General features: G+C 42.0%; 1 protein-coding gene and 1 long non-coding RNA gene across 2 annotated transcripts in view; one reads left to right on the top strand and one right to left on the bottom strand.

Moving 5' to 3' along the window:
* Positions 1-1,286, top strand: part of Sin1 (SAPK-interacting protein 1) — a 75,730-nt gene extending 74,444 nt beyond the window's left edge. The window contains exons 10-11 of the mRNA XM_068372861.1: positions 9-146; positions 339-1,286. Of these exons, the coding sequence (XP_068228962.1) occupies positions 9-146; positions 339-562 (362 nt within the window). The 3' untranslated portion in view covers positions 563-1,286. The remainder of the gene's footprint in view (positions 1-8; positions 147-338) is intronic.
* LOC137640266 (uncharacterized) overlaps positions 1-17,308 on the bottom strand; it is a 51,618-nt gene that overhangs the window by 630 nt on the left and 33,680 nt on the right. Inside the window, exon 2 of the long non-coding RNA XR_011044321.1 lies at positions 10,076-10,174. This is a non-coding gene — a long non-coding RNA (uncharacterized lncRNA). The remainder of the gene's footprint in view (positions 1-10,075; positions 10,175-17,308) is intronic.

Genomic DNA, 17,308 nt, shown 5'->3' with positions numbered 1-17,308 from the left:
TTTAATAGGCATATCAGGAGACAAACTAGAGGTACATCCTCTACAGCAAAAGGTTGGCGGTGGTTTGTTACCTTTACGTAGTCCACATCCAGTTGCCTACAATATGGAACTAGTCGTTGATTGCTCTCGGAAAGCAGAAAAAAAAGGTTTGATCATATTTGTCTCAGTTTTAATCAATTTACTGATCTGTTTGACGTGTGGAAAATGAACTAAAATGAACTTATATGTCTTAACAAATTTAGTCTATTAAATAAACTTACCAGTTAAGAAGTTTACCAAATAATTTAAGGTTTTGAACCCGTAAATGTGGAATTTGATATTTTTTTATTTACCAACAGGGAAAATGGAAATTCAACTTACTTGTCGTGGCGAGAATCGCTTCAAGGACTATGTGTTTGAGTGTGAAGCCAAAGTTGGTCAAGAAATTCTTGACAAATGCAAACATATCTTTGATCTTCGGTCTAGCACAGCACGTAAAGAATTTTGGAGAGAAAGAAGAAGATACAGCCTTTCAATGCGGAGAAGACCAAGGCTTGTAAATCATCATATTAATGAAGTTTGATCATTATTAGTGCTTCCACCATATCTATTGCATTTGAATATAATGGCAATATGAGGATAAAGAATTTCCAATTTTGTGTGCTAAAAACACAATAAGCCCCAAGAAGCAGTTTCTGCCTCGACTACAACTTTCTCAGCTTGTGGTATTTGACATTTGTTTCCTAGACGGTTTTACATGCGAGCAAAAAAGTGTACCGTGATCATGGTGTGATATAAAGTAGTCGGCTTTTCATTGACAAAAATAAAAAAAGCAAGACATGTAAGATAGTTTCTATGTATTGTTAGAATTAAGAGTTCCTCATTTTTGATGAATAAGACTTTTTCAAGAGTTTGATATGCCTTAATATAGGGAGCAGAGTTGTATTAAAATGTTTTTACTCTGAAGTATGGACATCAGTGAGTCTTTGTATTATATAAGTAAATACTTAGTATATTGGGATGAAGTTAGGGTTTGATAATTACATCCTTGGTAATTTATTTCCATTCTACAAGTGTATTTTTTTTTTTTTTCTGCAGAATTTTAACAAATTGAGAATAGCAGTCAATAATGTTAACATTTTGATAATACATTTAATTAATTAAAAGATATGGGGGTTCATACCACTGACATGTTACATTCCACTTAGATCCAGAAAAGAATGAACTGTCATTCTAGTCATTTTTTTTATGTCAGGTTTGATGTGTCATCATTCATTTGTATTACAATGAAAGTTATGTCTGATTTATTGTTTTTTCATTTTATTTTAACCTTCAGTATGTATAATACTAAAAAACCAACTGTTACCCAGTTGGTTGCCTTCTGAATTTAAGCTTAGGAGGAAAATACTTCTCTGCAAGAAATAAATTTGACACTAGTTGAAGTTAAACATTAAACAATACAATAAATTTGTACTTTTCATAGCTATTCAAACAAGTCATTTAATGAGGTTACTACTGATCACGTCGTCTATGACCAGTTCAACCAAAATTTTGGTTGGTTGCGTTATGCTTCGCACTGGGTAAACACAGCGCATGCACAAGGAGCAAGCGGTAGGTTGTTCCCATCTTCACTATACTCACCTGGTAGAAGACTTGCCAGAGTGTGGCAGGACCTTTGGTAAATGACTTAGGTTTGCATAGCTAGGAAAAATTTGTAGTTTTTTCCTACGCAAATGCAAACTTCCGAGTCATTTAATGGGGAGTCTTCCTTAGGAGGGAGGAATTCTCCGTGAAGTTAAGGGTTTGTAAAAACCTTCCTCTCTGAACAAATCTAATTGCTATAAATCACAGCAAGAGATCAATCAAGAATCATACAGTGTAGTGTAGCCGACTCGAAAAGAGGCAAGACTAAGCTCCCGATTCTTAAGAGGTAGAATTTCTCTGATCTAGTTACTAGTACCAACAGTGAGTGATCAAGGAAACTTGCCAGGAGTTATCATACCCGGCTCACAATGAGGCAAGGCTGATTAATCAGTTCCCAAAAGGTAATTGTCAGGGGTTTAGTAACATTAACATCATGCATTACATATAAATAAGAGGATAATATATAGTATGCAACACTAAATAGATTGAGACACTTACTATGGGGTGAACACCCCAGGGAAGGCTTCAAGTATATGAGGTGTCATTTCTTCTAATGTGTTCTTCCTAGTAATGAATTCTGTGGCTGGAAACTAACCTGCTTCCTGTAGTAAGACTGCCAGGTACTTCATCATAGCCCTAGTACCACAGCACCCATTGAAAGAATGTCAACAAACTTGAATGTGCCTTTTCAAGGTAATTATCCAAAGATATGTTTCTTCCTATCCACCAGTTGAGGATTGTAATAAAGTGTTGTCTTACATTATGCTGAGGTTGCGGCAAAATCACATGCTCAAGGGGGATTCCTAGCGACGCTTCCTGAGAGTATATAGGTTCTTATTTTGTTTCTCTTTACCAAAGGAGACAGGGCAAGTGCAGTGCATCAGAGCATGTGTATCACATGATCGAGGGGGATTTCCTAAGGACACTTGCCCTAAGAGTATATAGGTTATTTCATTTCTCTTTGCAAAGGGAGACAGGGCTCCTAAATGCATTCCCTCAGAGAGTGGAAAACTTTCACTAACCTCTAACCACATAGTTTAGAGGCTATTGTAACCAAGATGTATTGCTGAACATTGAGGTTATGGAAAATACATCTAAATCATATGTTCAAGAAGGGTCCCTAGCTAAGCTTCCCCTGAGGATGCAAAGGATCTTGTTATGATATGCTTGGAGAGTAAGTCCACTGCTACCATCCCCCGGAGCAGTCAGAGCTCTGAACATAAATAAAACGGGGGCGAGAGCAATGTGTCCAAGCTATTGTTTTATCAGAAACTTGCACTGCTCTACGGAACAGACCATCCAGTTGTTCGTGGGATCAGGAGAGACAACGCGGTGAGAGAATTTACCTCGGGTCTCCTAGCCGGGGTCTAGATTATTCTTGAGCCATAGTCAGGGGCAGGCAGTAATTTTAATGCCTTGACCCCCACCCATAATGTTGGTAAATTTCATGTTAGGTCTCTCTTCACAGACTGTGTTCAGGACAAAGAACTTATTTCTGGCCACTGAAGAAGGTTCCCTAGACTATGTGGGCAGGGGTGGCACAGAATCTTTAATGTCTCAATATCCTCTATAATTATAGCTGGCGAGTGCAAACACGCACTGACCACATACATACCCATAAAACATCTCTTTGAAGCATTCCAACACAAAATCTGACGCCGTGAAAATTTTGAATTTCGATGAAGGGGCTTCAATCTTCCCTTCAACAAAGTGAAATTTGAAAATTGTGATTTTTCCTCAATCTCATTGGAAGATAAAGAAACCATCTCCAGCTAGCTACTAGGGAGGTTCTACTGATGATGCACAAGTGTACTACTATTAACAGTTTTGCAGATGCAGTCTCGGATGCGAAATGGTTACTCATCAATCACGGTCTTCTCTGTTTTTGTGGTTTGGATGAATGTGCCAAGTGAGAAAATGCCCTTCTTGGCCAAAATGGTAAAGATGGAATCAAAATCTATCAGGGATATACAGTATTGCTGAAAGGAGTTTCACCCTACATAAGAATGCAATTCATTTTTAGGGATTTATCGTAAGGAGTTCCGAGGACTCTTAGACCTTACTATGTTTTTGCGAGGTCTTTCTCCCCAAGAAATGGGAAGCTCATGAGGATATCAATCAGTTGGCCGTTGGTTTTCAGTCTGGTCGAGATTCTCTTATGACAGCAGAATTTAATGCTAAACTTCAGATTGCCAACTCAGTAATGGTAAAGTTCTCAGCAATGGTAATGTTAGTGTAAGCCTACTTAAGAGGCTTTTTATAACTTTGTCAAAGCAAAGTTAGAGGGCAGGTGTACATGTTGGCTGCTTGTAATCTAGAGAAGCGAAAAATATAGTAATTCCGTTATAGTGACCCCCCTACTGTATATCATTTCTTTTTCCCTAAATCCTTAGTAGATAAACCCATGAAGTTGATACTTCACTAACAGAAAAGTGAAGAGCTTTAGGCCTAGCTAAAAATGTCTTGATTGATAGTGGATTTTCAAACTCCCTTACCAACAATTTTTTTTTTAGGGCAAAACATTGGAATTCTACTCCTTTGTCATAAAAAAAAAGCTAGAAAAGGGAGCTATGGAACAACTAAAGTTTCTAAGAGTTCTAGAGCAAACTATAAGTTTATTGAAGAAAAATCACCAAAGACCCTCTCCATCTCTGTCCTGTTGGTCCCTCCCTTGACATCCATACTCATTCATGTCAGGTTGAGGAGGTCATTAAGCAGAGACCTATTTGTTCAAGAAATGGCCTCCTCAATTTACAGAATTTTATGTAAATGTGTTGGAACTGATGGGACTTCTCATGACGATAAAGGCGCTCAATTTGACAAGGAAGTTTAAATTCCACCAACAACCAGGAAGCAGTCTTTTGTATCAGGAGAGGAATATCTTGCTCGAGAACTCTCATTGCAGTGATTATCCTAATTATCAAATTCCTTGGGGAGATAGATATGTTTCTCTCCCTGATACAACTTTCGGGTTCTCTCGGTGTAGTAGTGGACGTCCTGTCCAAACAGACAACCCTGGATACTAAGTGAATCTTGGATCAGAGTTTCTTTTGAGGTCTCCATTATTATCCAGATCTCCTAGTAGACTAGTCTGCAATGAAAAGAGAATCACAAGTGTCTGTTCTATTTAGCAGTGAATGTGGATTTTCAGGCTTTTTCAAAGCTTTAACGCTTACCCTGATTGCTTCATTCGACTGAAGCATGAACCAATGTCAACAGAGGAGACGGAACCGAAGGAGGTCATGGTTTTCAATCACGATAAGGCACAGGCTCTCTTGTCAAGTAGCCAGAGAAAGGCGGGCTATTCAGTGTTGAAAGTGTCTGCCTTGAGCAAGACTCATCCTACATTTCATGCACCTGCTTCAATAGCCTTCCCCTTTACGTTGAAAGCATTTAAATCAGTTGCCAAGGCAGTGGAGGCAGGCAAACCGTGCCCTGCACTAGAAGAGTGCAGGCCTCTGTCGTTAGCCTTCCCCAGGCAGGAGAAGGAATGGAAGGAAATCCACCTAACCTTCTCAGTAAGGAAACTGGACGCAGACATCGTTTGACGACAGTTTCGCGAGAATCTCCCTAAACTTTCTGACTTTCTCCGGTACAAGGAACAAGAGACGAAGGAGAAACTTGCAGCCTCTTTATCCCTACAAAAATGTATAGAGATGTGTGCAGGCCAACGAAGTACCCCAGATATGCTCATGTTCCTGGCCAAAATGCATATGGCCACCCTAATAAAGGACCTGTATGCTTTCATGAAGGCTAGGAGAGCCTGTAGAGAGTTTGTGTTCACTGCTGCAACAGTGAAACATGAACCCAGGAAGCTGATATCTTCTAATATCTGGGGTAAAGACCTCTTTCCGAATGAAGTAGTCAAAGAGGTAGTCGAGAAAGCCATCACGGAGAATAGGAACCTTCTCCAGAAGTACGGTATCTCTTCAAAGAGGAAGTCTTCCCCGGATGTGGGTCCCAAACCTAAAAGGAAGACGAAAAAGTCTAGATTTTCCCCTTGGCCTGCTCAACAACATCCCACAGTTTCTATGACCGCGGTGCCCCAGGTAGACGGTCAAGGAGGTAAATCCTCCGGTCAATCGAAGCACGGAGACGCTTCCGGTAGGAGGGAGGCTCCAACAATTTCAGGATCGTTGGACCTTCAATCCTTGGGTTCACGGCCTAATCAAGATTGGACTAGGATGGAAACGGAAAAAGTCTCCATCAACATTTCCTCAACTCTTCCAACACACCAACCCCGTATTAGAAGAATATACCCTATAGCTCTTGAGCATACAGGTTATAAGGAAGGCAAAGTCCATCAAATTCCAGGGAATGCTGTTTTGTGTTCTCAAGAAGGACTCGGGAAAACTCATAGTCATTCTGAACTTGTCGCCACTCAACAAGTTCATATAAGACAGAAAGTTCAGGATGTTAATCCTTCACCACTTAAGGACCCTATTATAAAAAGGGGCGTTCACAGTCTCGAGAGACCTGACAGATGCCTATTGGTGCCTTCTAGTCAGTCGCCTCCTCTCCTCCTACTAAGATTCAAGTTATAGAAGATAAAGTATTTTCTAAGAGCCATACTCCTCGGACTAAACATAGTTCTAAGTATCTTCATGAAACCTGCAGACGCAGTCGTGTAACAACTACGTCTAGAAACTGTTCAGGTAGCAGAGTACCTGGATGACTAGCTGGTGCGGGCAGCATCCGAAACGGCTGGTCTGCAAGCATCCAAAGAAGTAACCCAGTTCCTGGAACATCTGGGATGCAAAATCAACTTCAAGAAGTCTCGACTCTCTCCAGCTCAAAGGTTTCAATGGCTGAAAAACCATCGGAACCTAAGGTCACATTATCTCTCCACTCCCCCAAGGAAGAGGAGGGAAATCGCAGGGTCTGTCAAGAGACTACTGTAATCCGACAGGATTTCAAGAAGCCAACAGGAGGAAGTACTGGGCTCTCTCCAGTTCACAGCAGTAACAGACCCAGTGCTCAGAGCACAGCTAAAAAATGCGTCAAGAGTCTGGAGAAGATACGCATCAAACGCTCAAAGAGTTCTAAAATGACCGATATCGGCCTTATTTCGATTACTTCTCAACCCATGGTTGAAGGCCAAGGGCCTAATGAGGACCGTGCCCTTGCAACCACCTCGGCCATCGATGACTATCCATATGGATGCCTCGACGGAAGAAAGGGGAGCTTACTCCCATCAGAGGAAAGTCCAAGGGACTTGGTCATCTCTGTTCAAGGCCTTTCTCATCAACATTTTGGAAGCCTTGGCAGTCCTTTTGACGTTGGAAAAACTCTCCCCTCGCAGATCAGCCCTCTTCAGGCTAATCTTGGACAACGAAGTGATAGTGAGATGTCGAGATCGTCCCATATAATCCATGCGAAGTTGGCCATCCTTTGTCTAGAGAGATGGCACCTATCAGCAGTTCACTTACAAAGGATCCGCAATGTGACAGCGGATGCTCTACTCAGGCTCAAGCCGATAGAGTCAGCAGAATGGTCTACAGACGCAGACTCATTCTCTTCCATCTTGGAACAAGTCCCGGAACTGCAGATCAACCTCTTCATGACGAACGTAATCAAGAAACTACCTCGATATGTAGCCCCATATGGGAACCCTCTAGAGGAGTTAACAGACGCCATGTCCCTAGTTTGGAACGAATGAACCCAGATCTTCCTGTTCCCTCTATCCAAACTCCTTCTGAAGGCCCTCAACATGCTGAGATCCTTCCAAGGAACAACATCTCTAGTGGTTCCCAAGTGGCCCAAGAGCAACGGGTTCCCTCTATGGATGGAACTGAGGCTGAGGCTGGTCCTTGTACCGAATCCAGCACTATCTCAACGGGTTCAGAAGCCAACTATCTTCATTTTATCACAGAGAACCCAAAACCTTCATTTCATGATTCTCTCGCCCTAGCGGTTAAGAAAAGATTTTGGATCTCAAAAGGCAGTACTGTATAGACTTCTTAGAAGAATACAAGTCTAAGTCAACTAGAAGACAATATGAATCGTCTTGGAAAAAGTGGGTTGCTTTTGTTAAAGCAAAAGGACCGAAAGAAATTTCAATAGACTTCTGTCTGTCCTTCTTTGTCCACCTTCATAATCAAGGTCTGGCAGCCAACACGATAACTACGTGTAAGTCTGCCCTGACTAGACCTCTTCTATACGCCTTTCAAGGGGATCTGAAGAACGAAATCTTTAACAAGATCCCGAAGGCATGCGCTAGACTTAGACCTGCTACTCCTCCAAAGCCCATTTCGTGGTCTTTGGACAAGGTCCTACATTATGCTTCATCTGTGAACAATGAAGATTGTTCTTTCAAGGACCTAACCCAGAAGGTTATTTTCCTATTCACTATAGCCTCAGGGTTTAGAGTTAGTGAAATAGTAGCCCTATCAAGAGATGAGGGCCACATTCAATTCACAGAAGTGGGAGAACTGAATCTCTTTCCTGATCCAATTTTTCTCGCCAAGAACGAGCTACCCACTAAAAGATGGGGTCCCTGGAGAATATGCCCTCTGAAGGTAGATGTCTCTCTGTGTCCAGTAGAGTGTCTAAAGGTCTATCTTTGGAGAACTTCAGACTTCAGGGGAGGACAGCTCTTCAAAGGAGAAACCTCAGGATCAAACTTATCCCTAAAACAACTGAGGGCGAAGCTCACCTACTTCATTCGCAGAGCGGATCCTGACAGTACACCGCAGATCATGATCCGAGAAAAATTGCTTTATCACTGAACTTTTTTCAGTATATGGACTTTGAGTGTTCTTCGCTCATATACGGGATGGAGATCATCCAGAGTGGTCTACAAACACTACGCTAAGCAAGTCCACGAACTGAAGCAATATGTGGTGGTGGCAGGTAGTGTATTAAAACCTGTCGTCTAGTGCTGCGATGAACAGTTAATTGATTTGGACTATCAATTAGGGTGGAAAGGTGTTGACACTTGCAGTGCGATACCTTTTAAGTGAGTGCCACCATGGTGACACCAAGACTGTTCAAAATCTCAGGTGTGAAATTATACAGATAACACTTGTGCCGTGTGTACATAGTACACAGTGTTGATAGTATACAACATTTACAGAATTTATATTGGGAAAATTTATCAAAATTTTCAGTTTAGAGTGCCACTCATCTTTTCTTCCTTTTCAGGGAGGAAAATATTTTCTGTATACGTTGCACGTATAATTCCTTTAACTCGTTACTTTTGTTACACTTGTTATTTCATTTAGTCATTTATTCAAAATAAATGTCTATTAGAGTGTAATTGCATCCTTTTTCGCCCTGCAATTAGCACATTAAATATGCCCGAGTTCTCTTATCTATTTATTTAAGTATACCTCATATTATTGTATGCTTACAAACAATGGATATAGTTGACACTTAATTGTTCCGAAAATATATACAAACCGTGAGACCCTTTGTATATTTAGTGTATACTTATGTTTGTTCATACAATATATGCTAACCTTGAGGCCCCTTTTCTACTGTCTAATATGACTCTTCCCTGTAGGGGGCAGGAAGCACTAACATTGTCTATGATTAGTGGTAATGACGGATAACGGTAACATTATTTGTCTCAATGGTCCAGATGACCATAGAAAATTGTCCCAAGGTTAAGGCACCTATGAAAATCCACAGATACAGTACTTTCTAGTAATTCTCTGTAAACTTCCATGAGGACGACATGGCTTGGGTCTTACACAAGCTAAGGCAATCTATACAGACAGGAAGAGCCCAAAAAACGGATTTTGAGCGACGCGAAAAATCTATTTTTGGGTGAGATAGCCATGTCATCCTGATGGACCCGCCCTCCTTTTCTATAGAAAAGGCCTTGGCAGGATCCCTCCCGAAACTACTATATCTGTAGCACCATGCTCAATGCTACTAGGAATAACCGTCATCTTGAACATGGCGCCATCTAGATACTCAATAGTACTATGGGAGGAAGGGTAACCTTGATAACGGCTCCCCTTTTATTTTTGCCACTCTCCCCCCTCGAGGCGAAAATGCTATTCAGGGTGAAGATTTCTATGTGTCGTATCAAGATACAGTATACGTCCCCTGATTTATGCGATATTCTTAAGAGAAATTTTAAGGATATTCGCGCCAGGAGTTAGAATTCTGGAGACCTAAAGGTAAATTCTCTGGGAATATCACTGTGGTCAAATATCCCTTAGGAAACTACTAATAGGAACCTATCAAGTGGTTCCCCTGTAAAGGGAACATTGCCTACAGTGAACCTGGCATAAGACACTGTACTGTCTATAGTACTAAGGTTCTTGCAGAGTATATTACCCAATTTGTATTGCTTACTGCCTTTATATGTCCTTTTGAGAATAAAACCCATGTCTTTTATAGGAGTATTCCCAACACCAGTTGGCTTGGTTGTTGATAATTTAACACATTTCAGTATTCAGTTGGAGAAAGGTAGGCAGTGGGTAAAGGCTACCACTCTCACCTGCTGGTTGTAAAGTAAAAGATACCTTAGCTGCTATAGTGCTGTTATTTGATATATCTTAACACGTGAATTCAGGAATATCAGCCAGTTACAAGTCACCTGGAAGTACAATATATAGTTAAAACAATGATATCTAAAAGTTGAAATTACTTTAAGGTGACATACTGTATATTGAAATGTATTGACTAATAAAGTACAGTAAGAAAAAACTAATCAAAGCAATGAATATAAACTTTTCACATCTGAATAAACAATATTGGAAATCAATTAAAGTATCATCATCATCTCCTACTATGCCTATTGACACAAAGGCCCTCACTCCCCTAGTTAGATTTCGCCCGTCGTTTCTAACTTGAGCTTTTAAATCAATACTTCTCCGTTCATCATCTACTTCACGCTTCATAGTCCTCAGCCATGTAGGACTGGGTCTTCCTACTCTTCTAGTGCCTAGTGCAGCCCAGTTGAAAGTTTGAACTAATCTCTCTATGGGAGTGCAAAGACCATGCCCAAACCATCTCCATTTACCCATCACCACGATTTCTTCCACAATTGGCACTTGAGTAATCCCTCTTATAGTTTTATTTCTTATTCTCTCCTGCCATTTAACTCCCAATAACATTCTGAGGGCTTTGTCCTTAAATGTACAAAACCTGTTGGATATTTTTTCATTGTCCTACAATAACTCATGCCACAGTAACACCGATCTCACTTAACTTATATATAGCCCAAGTTTTATATGTAATTTCAGGCGATTTGATTTCCAAATTTTATTTAACCTAGCCATTGTCTGATTTGCTTTTTTCAATCTTTCATGAAACTCAAATTCCAAAGACATTGCATTAGCAATCATAGTTTCTAAATATTTAAATAAATCCACCTCATTAATCCTTTCTCCTTACAATGATATTTCATCTTCTATTGCATATTCCGTTCTCAAGAACAGCGTCATCAGCATACTCTAGGTCCACCAACTTGCTGTTACCAATCTAGTCCAATCCTTTTCCACCATCCCCAACTGCTCCATGCATTACAAAATCCATAAGGAGGACAAAACATAGGTGACAATACATTCCCCTGGAGTACTCCACTGTTCACTGGAAATTCATTTGATAGGACTCCATTAACATTAACTTCGCACTCACTATGCTCATGTACAGACCCAAACAAATTAACACATTTAAGAGGAACTCCACAAAACTGGCCGGTGCACACCATCAAAGGCCCCTTCACAGTCAACAAATGCAACCAAAAGTGGATACTGTATATTCAACACATCACTGCACAACATATCCCAATGTGATAATGTTGTTAACACAACTCCCAACCCCTCAAATTCTGCCTGCTCAACTGCCCCCCCTCACCAATCTTTCTCTCTAGTCTCTTCAGGATCAGCACACTACACATTTTCATGACAACTGACGTAAGTGTGATGCAATTATTACAATCAGCCAGATCTCCCCCCCCCCGTACCACCCTCACCAACACTCCCAGCTCCCACTCATTAGGCTTTGCCTCCTCATGCCACAATCCCACCAGATAATCTTGCAAGCATTCTGGGAGCCACCTCATTTTCGGTCAAAATCGTCTCAGCAGCCACTACATTGCACCCAGGGGCTTTCTATCTCTGAGTTTTTCAATAATAGTTTCGACCCTAAACACACCAAATTCATTCATGGGCACAACAAAGTCTTCCTAAGGACTGTGGTTACTGTTTCAAAAATGCTCATTAACACAGGAGACTAATGCAAATTTGTGTGACACCCATTTCAAAAGATTAACATTAAAATAAGATTTAGACCTATAAAATACTGGTCATTGTTTTCCTCAAAACAACAACTAATTGTAGTCAGAAGAAAAGGACTAACAGTCTATCTATACACAGTAGATTGAAAATTGAAAGATATTTTGTCTAGAGGCATCTTATTTTGCCAGGCAATTTGCAAATTTACTTATGCATTTACTTTTAACCAATGAACAGTGAATAAGAATTTTTAAGTAAAGCAGCCGTTTCGTTCGACTCTTATTACTCTCACATTCGTCAATAAGGTTTAGGTGGTTATTGTTGTCTATATCATCTTATGGATACTACTTTAACATGGTAGGCATGAAAATAACACAGTCATGCCCACCACCCAATCTTAGTAACCTTGCTACTAATATGCTTTGTACACAACACTAGTAATTTTGGTCACTGCTTGTTTAACAACCTACCCCTCTTTTTAAAGCTTAGAATCAATCTTTGCTTGAGTTAGCTCCTTCCACCCAAAAGGCTACAAAAGGAGGCATCGCTGAGTAACAACAACAGAGCCAGTTTCCCTGTAATCATGGAAAACGAGGCATACCCGTTCAGCATTCACTTTGCCTATGACTTACTGTATCAACCTTCAAGTGCTAAACAGTGAACATATTCAGTCTCTAGGCCTCTATGCTGCGGTCACTCTATTTAAGCCAGTATCCAAGGCTTTTAGAGAATCAAAAAAGAACCTTGTCCAACCATAGCTTTCTACATTGTTGGTTCCTGTGTTGATTGAGACCTGTGTTCTCCTTTTGGCAAAAAGAAAAAAATTCTCTTCCTAATCTAATTCTACCATTACATCCTGTACTGCTCATTCAAAGTATGTAAATAATCCTAAGAAGTTATTTACGTATACAGTATGAATTCCAAAAAGGACATCAGTCATACAAATAAAATACTACAGGATCTACTTTTGGCACTTTCCTTATACACTGCAGAAGTACTGTATTTTTAAAATTGTGCAGAATTTTGATAAAGCTTCTGTCAGGCCATTAACCCAAATTCTGTAAAGGTCAAGAGGGTTTGTTTTGGTTTCATAAATATCTCTCTCTGGATTTTCTCTCCCTGGCGTAAAGAAGCTTTATCTTCAATTATGATGACTTTACAGTTTGAAAACTGTCAAGTGCAAGCATAAGTGACATATAATTTGTACAGTACTTTATTTTCATTGGGTTTCACCTCATTAAACTTTGATCCTTGAGCAGGAAACAACCAATTTGGAGATATGTTATTTTCATTAGTAAATTAATTTTTGAATATACTTACCCGGTGATCATGTAGCTGCAGCTCTGCTGCCCGACAGAAAAAACCTACTGGCGGAATACGCCAGCGATCGCTATACAGGTGGGGGTGTACATCAACAGCGCCATCTGTCGAGTAGGTACTCAAGTACTTCTTGTCAACACAGAACCAATTTTCTCCTCGGTCCACTGGGTCTCTATTGGGGAGGAAGGGTGGGTCCTTTAATTCATGATCACCGGGTAAGTATATTCAAAAATTTATTTTACTAATGAAAATGTTATTTTTATTAATAAAATAAATTTTTGAATATACTTACCCGATAATCATGTAGCTGTCAACTCCGTTGCCCGACAGAATTCTATGGAGGGATACGCCAGCTATCACAATACTAGAAGGGGGTGTACTTACCAGCGCCACCTGTGGCCAGGTACTCAATCATTTGTTGTTGACACCTCCTCAATTATTCCTCGGTCCACTGGTTCTCTCTGGGGAGGAAAGGGAGGGTCGATTAAATCATGATTATCGGGTAAGTATATTCAAAAATTTATTTTATTAATAAAAATAACATTTTTCAATATTAAACTTACCCGATAATCATGTAGCTGATTCACACCCAGGGAGGTGGGTGAAAACCAGTGTACATGATTAAAGGATAGCTAAGTATCCCAAAATTTCATATAACAGTTATCTCAAATAACAATGAAATAATAAGTACCTGGTAAGGAAGTCGAATAGAACCGTTACTCTGCCTTTTATTTAAAGTTCGTCTTCCTTACTGAGCGCAGCGTTCCTCTTGGAGGCTGAATCAACCCAAAGGTGCCAAAGTACAAGGGGTTGCAACCCTACTAAAGGACCTCTACCAAACCTTTAACCCAGGCGCTTCTCAAGAATGAATAGACCACCCGCCAAATCCAAGGATGCGGAAGGCTTCTTAGCCTACCGTAACAACCATAAAAACAACAATAAAAGTATTCAAGAGAAAGGTTAAAAAGGTTATGGGATTATGGGAATGTAGTGGCTGAGCCCTCACCTACTACTGCACTCGCTGCTACGAATGGTCCCAGGGTGTAGCAGTTCTCGTAAAGAAACTGGACATCTTTCAGATAAAATGATGCAAACACTGACTTGCTCCTCCAATAGGTTGCATCCATAATGCTCTGCAGAGAACGGTTTTTATTAAAGGCCAACGAAGTAGCTACAGCTCTTACTTCGTGGGTCCTTACCTTCAGCAATGCAAGGTCTTCCTCCTTTAAGTGAGAATGTGCTTCTCTGATCAGAAGCCTTATATAGTACGAAAGCCCATTCTTGGACATGGGTCTCGAGGGTTTCTTGATGGCACACCATAAGGCTTCTGACTGTCCTCGAATAGGTTTAGACCTCTTCAGATAATATTTGAGAGCTCTGACAGGGCAAAGAACTCTCTCTAGTTCGTTACCTACCATGTTGGAGAGGCTAGGTATTTCGAACGATCTAGGCCAAGGACGTGAAGGAAGCTCGTTCTTTGCTAGGAATCCAAGCTGAAAAGAACATGTAGCTGATTCGGTTGTGAAACCAATGTTCTTGCTGAAGGCATGAACCTCACTGACTCTCTTAGCTGTTGCAAGGCAAACGAGAAAAGCAGTCTTGAGGGTAAGATCCTTGAAGGAAGCTGACTGGAGAGGTTCGAACCTAGATGTCATAAGGAACCTTAAGACTACGTCCAGATTCCAGCCTGGAGTGGAAAGACGACGTTCTTTAGACGTCTCAAAAGACTTGAGAATGTCTTGAAGGTCCTTGTTGGAAGACAGGTCCAAACCCCTGTGGCGGAGGACTGAGGCCAACATGCTCCTATACCCTTTAATCGTAGATGTTGAAAGGGATCTCTCATTCCTAAGATGAAGAAGGAAGTCAGCTATTTGGATCACAGAGGTATTGGTAGAGGATATTGAATTGGCTCTACACCAGCTTCGGAAGACCTCCCACTTAGACTGGTAGACTCTACGAGTGGAAATTCTTCTAGCTCTGGCAATCGCACTGGCTGCCTCCTTCGAAAAGCCTCTAGCTCTAGCGAATCTTTCGACAGTCTGAAGGCAGTCAGTCGAAGAGCGTGGAGGTTTGGGTGCAACCTGTCTACGTGTGGTTGACGTAGAAGGTCCACTCTTAGAGGTAGAGTCCTGGGGAAGTCGACTAGCCATTGACGTACCTCTGTGTACCATTCTCTTGCAGGCCAAAGGGGAGCAACCAGCGTCAGCCGTGTCCCTTCGTGCGAGACGAATTTCTGCAGAACTTTGTTTATAATCTTGAACGGAGGGAATGCGTACAGGTCGAGATGGGACCAGTTCAGAAGAAAAGCATCTACATGAACCGCTGCAGGGTCTGGAACAGGGGAACAATAAAGCGGAAGTCTCTTGGTGATGGAGGTGGCAAACAGGTCTATGGTAGGTTGACCCCACAACGTCCAAAGTCTGTTGCACACACTCTTGTGGAGGGTCCATTCCGTGGGAATGACCTGATTCCTTCTGCTGAGGCGATCCGCTGAAACATTCATATCGCCCTGGATGAACCTCGTGACCAGTGTGAGGTTTAGACCTCTTGACCAAATGAGGAGGTCCCTTGCGATCTCGTAAAGGCTCCTCGAATGGGTCCCTCCTTGCTTGGAGATGTAAGCCAAGGCTGTGGTGTTGTCTGAATTCACCTCCACCACTTTGCCTAGCAGGAGGGACTTGAAGTTCAACAGGGCAAGATGGACTGCTAACAGTTCCTTGCAGTTGATGTGGAGTAATCCTTGTTCCTTGTTCCATACTCCTGAGCATTCCCGTCCGTCCAAGGTCGCACCCCAGCCCGAGTCCGATGCATCCGAGAAGAGATGAAGATGGGGGGTCTGGATGGCCAATGATAGACCCTCCTTGAGAAGAAGATTGTGCTTCCACCACCGGAGAGTGGTCTTCATCTCTTGGTTGATAGGGATAGAGACTGCTTCTAGAGTCGAGCCCTTGTCCCAATGAGCTGCAAGATGGAATTGAAGAGGGCGGAGGTGGAGTCTCCCTAGCTCGACAAACAGGGCCAGAGATGAGAGGGTCCCTGTGAGACTCATCCACTGTCTCACTGAGCAATTGCTCCTCTTCAGCATGCTCATGATGCACTGTAGGGCTTGGTTTATCCTGGGGGCCGATGGAAAAGCCCGAAAATCCCGACTCTGAATCTCCATTCCCAGGTACACAATGGATTGGGAGGGAATGAGTTGAGATTTCTCTATATTGACTAATAGACCTAGGTCTCTGATTAGATCTAAAGTCCAAGAGAGGTTCTCCAGACAACGACGACTCGTGGAGGCTCTCAACAGCCAGTCGTCTAGGTAGAGGGAGGCTCTGATGTTCGATAAGTGCAGGAATTTCGCTACATTCCTCATCAGATGAGTAAAGACCATAGGAGCTGTGCTTAGGCCAAAACACAGGGCTTGGAACTGATAGACAACCTTTCCGAAAACGAATCTCAGGAAAGGTTGGGAGTCTGGATGAATGGGAACGTGAAAGTATGCATCTTTCAAGTCCAACGAGACCATCCAGTCCTCCTGTCTGACCGCTGCTAAGACCGACTTGGTCGTCTCCATTGTGAACGTCTGCTTGGTGACATACTCGTTGAGAGAGCTGACGTCCAGCACCGGTCTCCAACCTCCTGTCTTTTTGGCCACAAGAAAGAGACGGTTGTAGAAGCCCGGGGATTGATGGTCCCGGACTATAACCACTGCCTTCTTCTGCACAAGTAGCGACACCTCCTGTTGCAATGCTAGCCTCTTGTCCTCTTCTTTGTAGTTGGGAGAGAGGTTGATGGGCGATGTGGTCAGAGGAGGTTTGAGGCAGAATGGAATCCTGTAACCGTACCTCAGCCAACTGATAGACTGTGCGTCTGCACCTCTCTTCTCCCAGGCTTGCCAGAAGATCTTGAGCCTGGCTCCTACTGTTGTCTGGAGAATCTGAGAGTCAGTGCTTTCCCTTAGATGTCCTGGGTCCTTTCTTAGACTTGCCCCTGTGAGAGTCTGGACGGGAGCTTCCTCGGCTGGGAGCTCTACCACGAAAGGGCGGTATGAACCTAGTGGCCGGGGTATCAGCCACTGGAGAGCGATAAGTCTTGGGGACAGTGGTGGTAACCTTAGACTTACGAGCCGATGAAGCTACAAGATCGTGCGTGTCCTTCTGTATCAGGGCAGCCGACAAGTC

This window comes from Palaemon carinicauda, chromosome 4, assembly GCF_036898095.1.
Source record: "Palaemon carinicauda isolate YSFRI2023 chromosome 4, ASM3689809v2, whole genome shotgun sequence".
NCBI classification, from domain to species: domain Eukaryota; kingdom Metazoa; phylum Arthropoda; class Malacostraca; order Decapoda; family Palaemonidae; genus Palaemon; species Palaemon carinicauda.
Note: the sequence above shows the minus strand (reverse complement) of the source record. Positions and strands in the feature narration are given on the sequence as shown.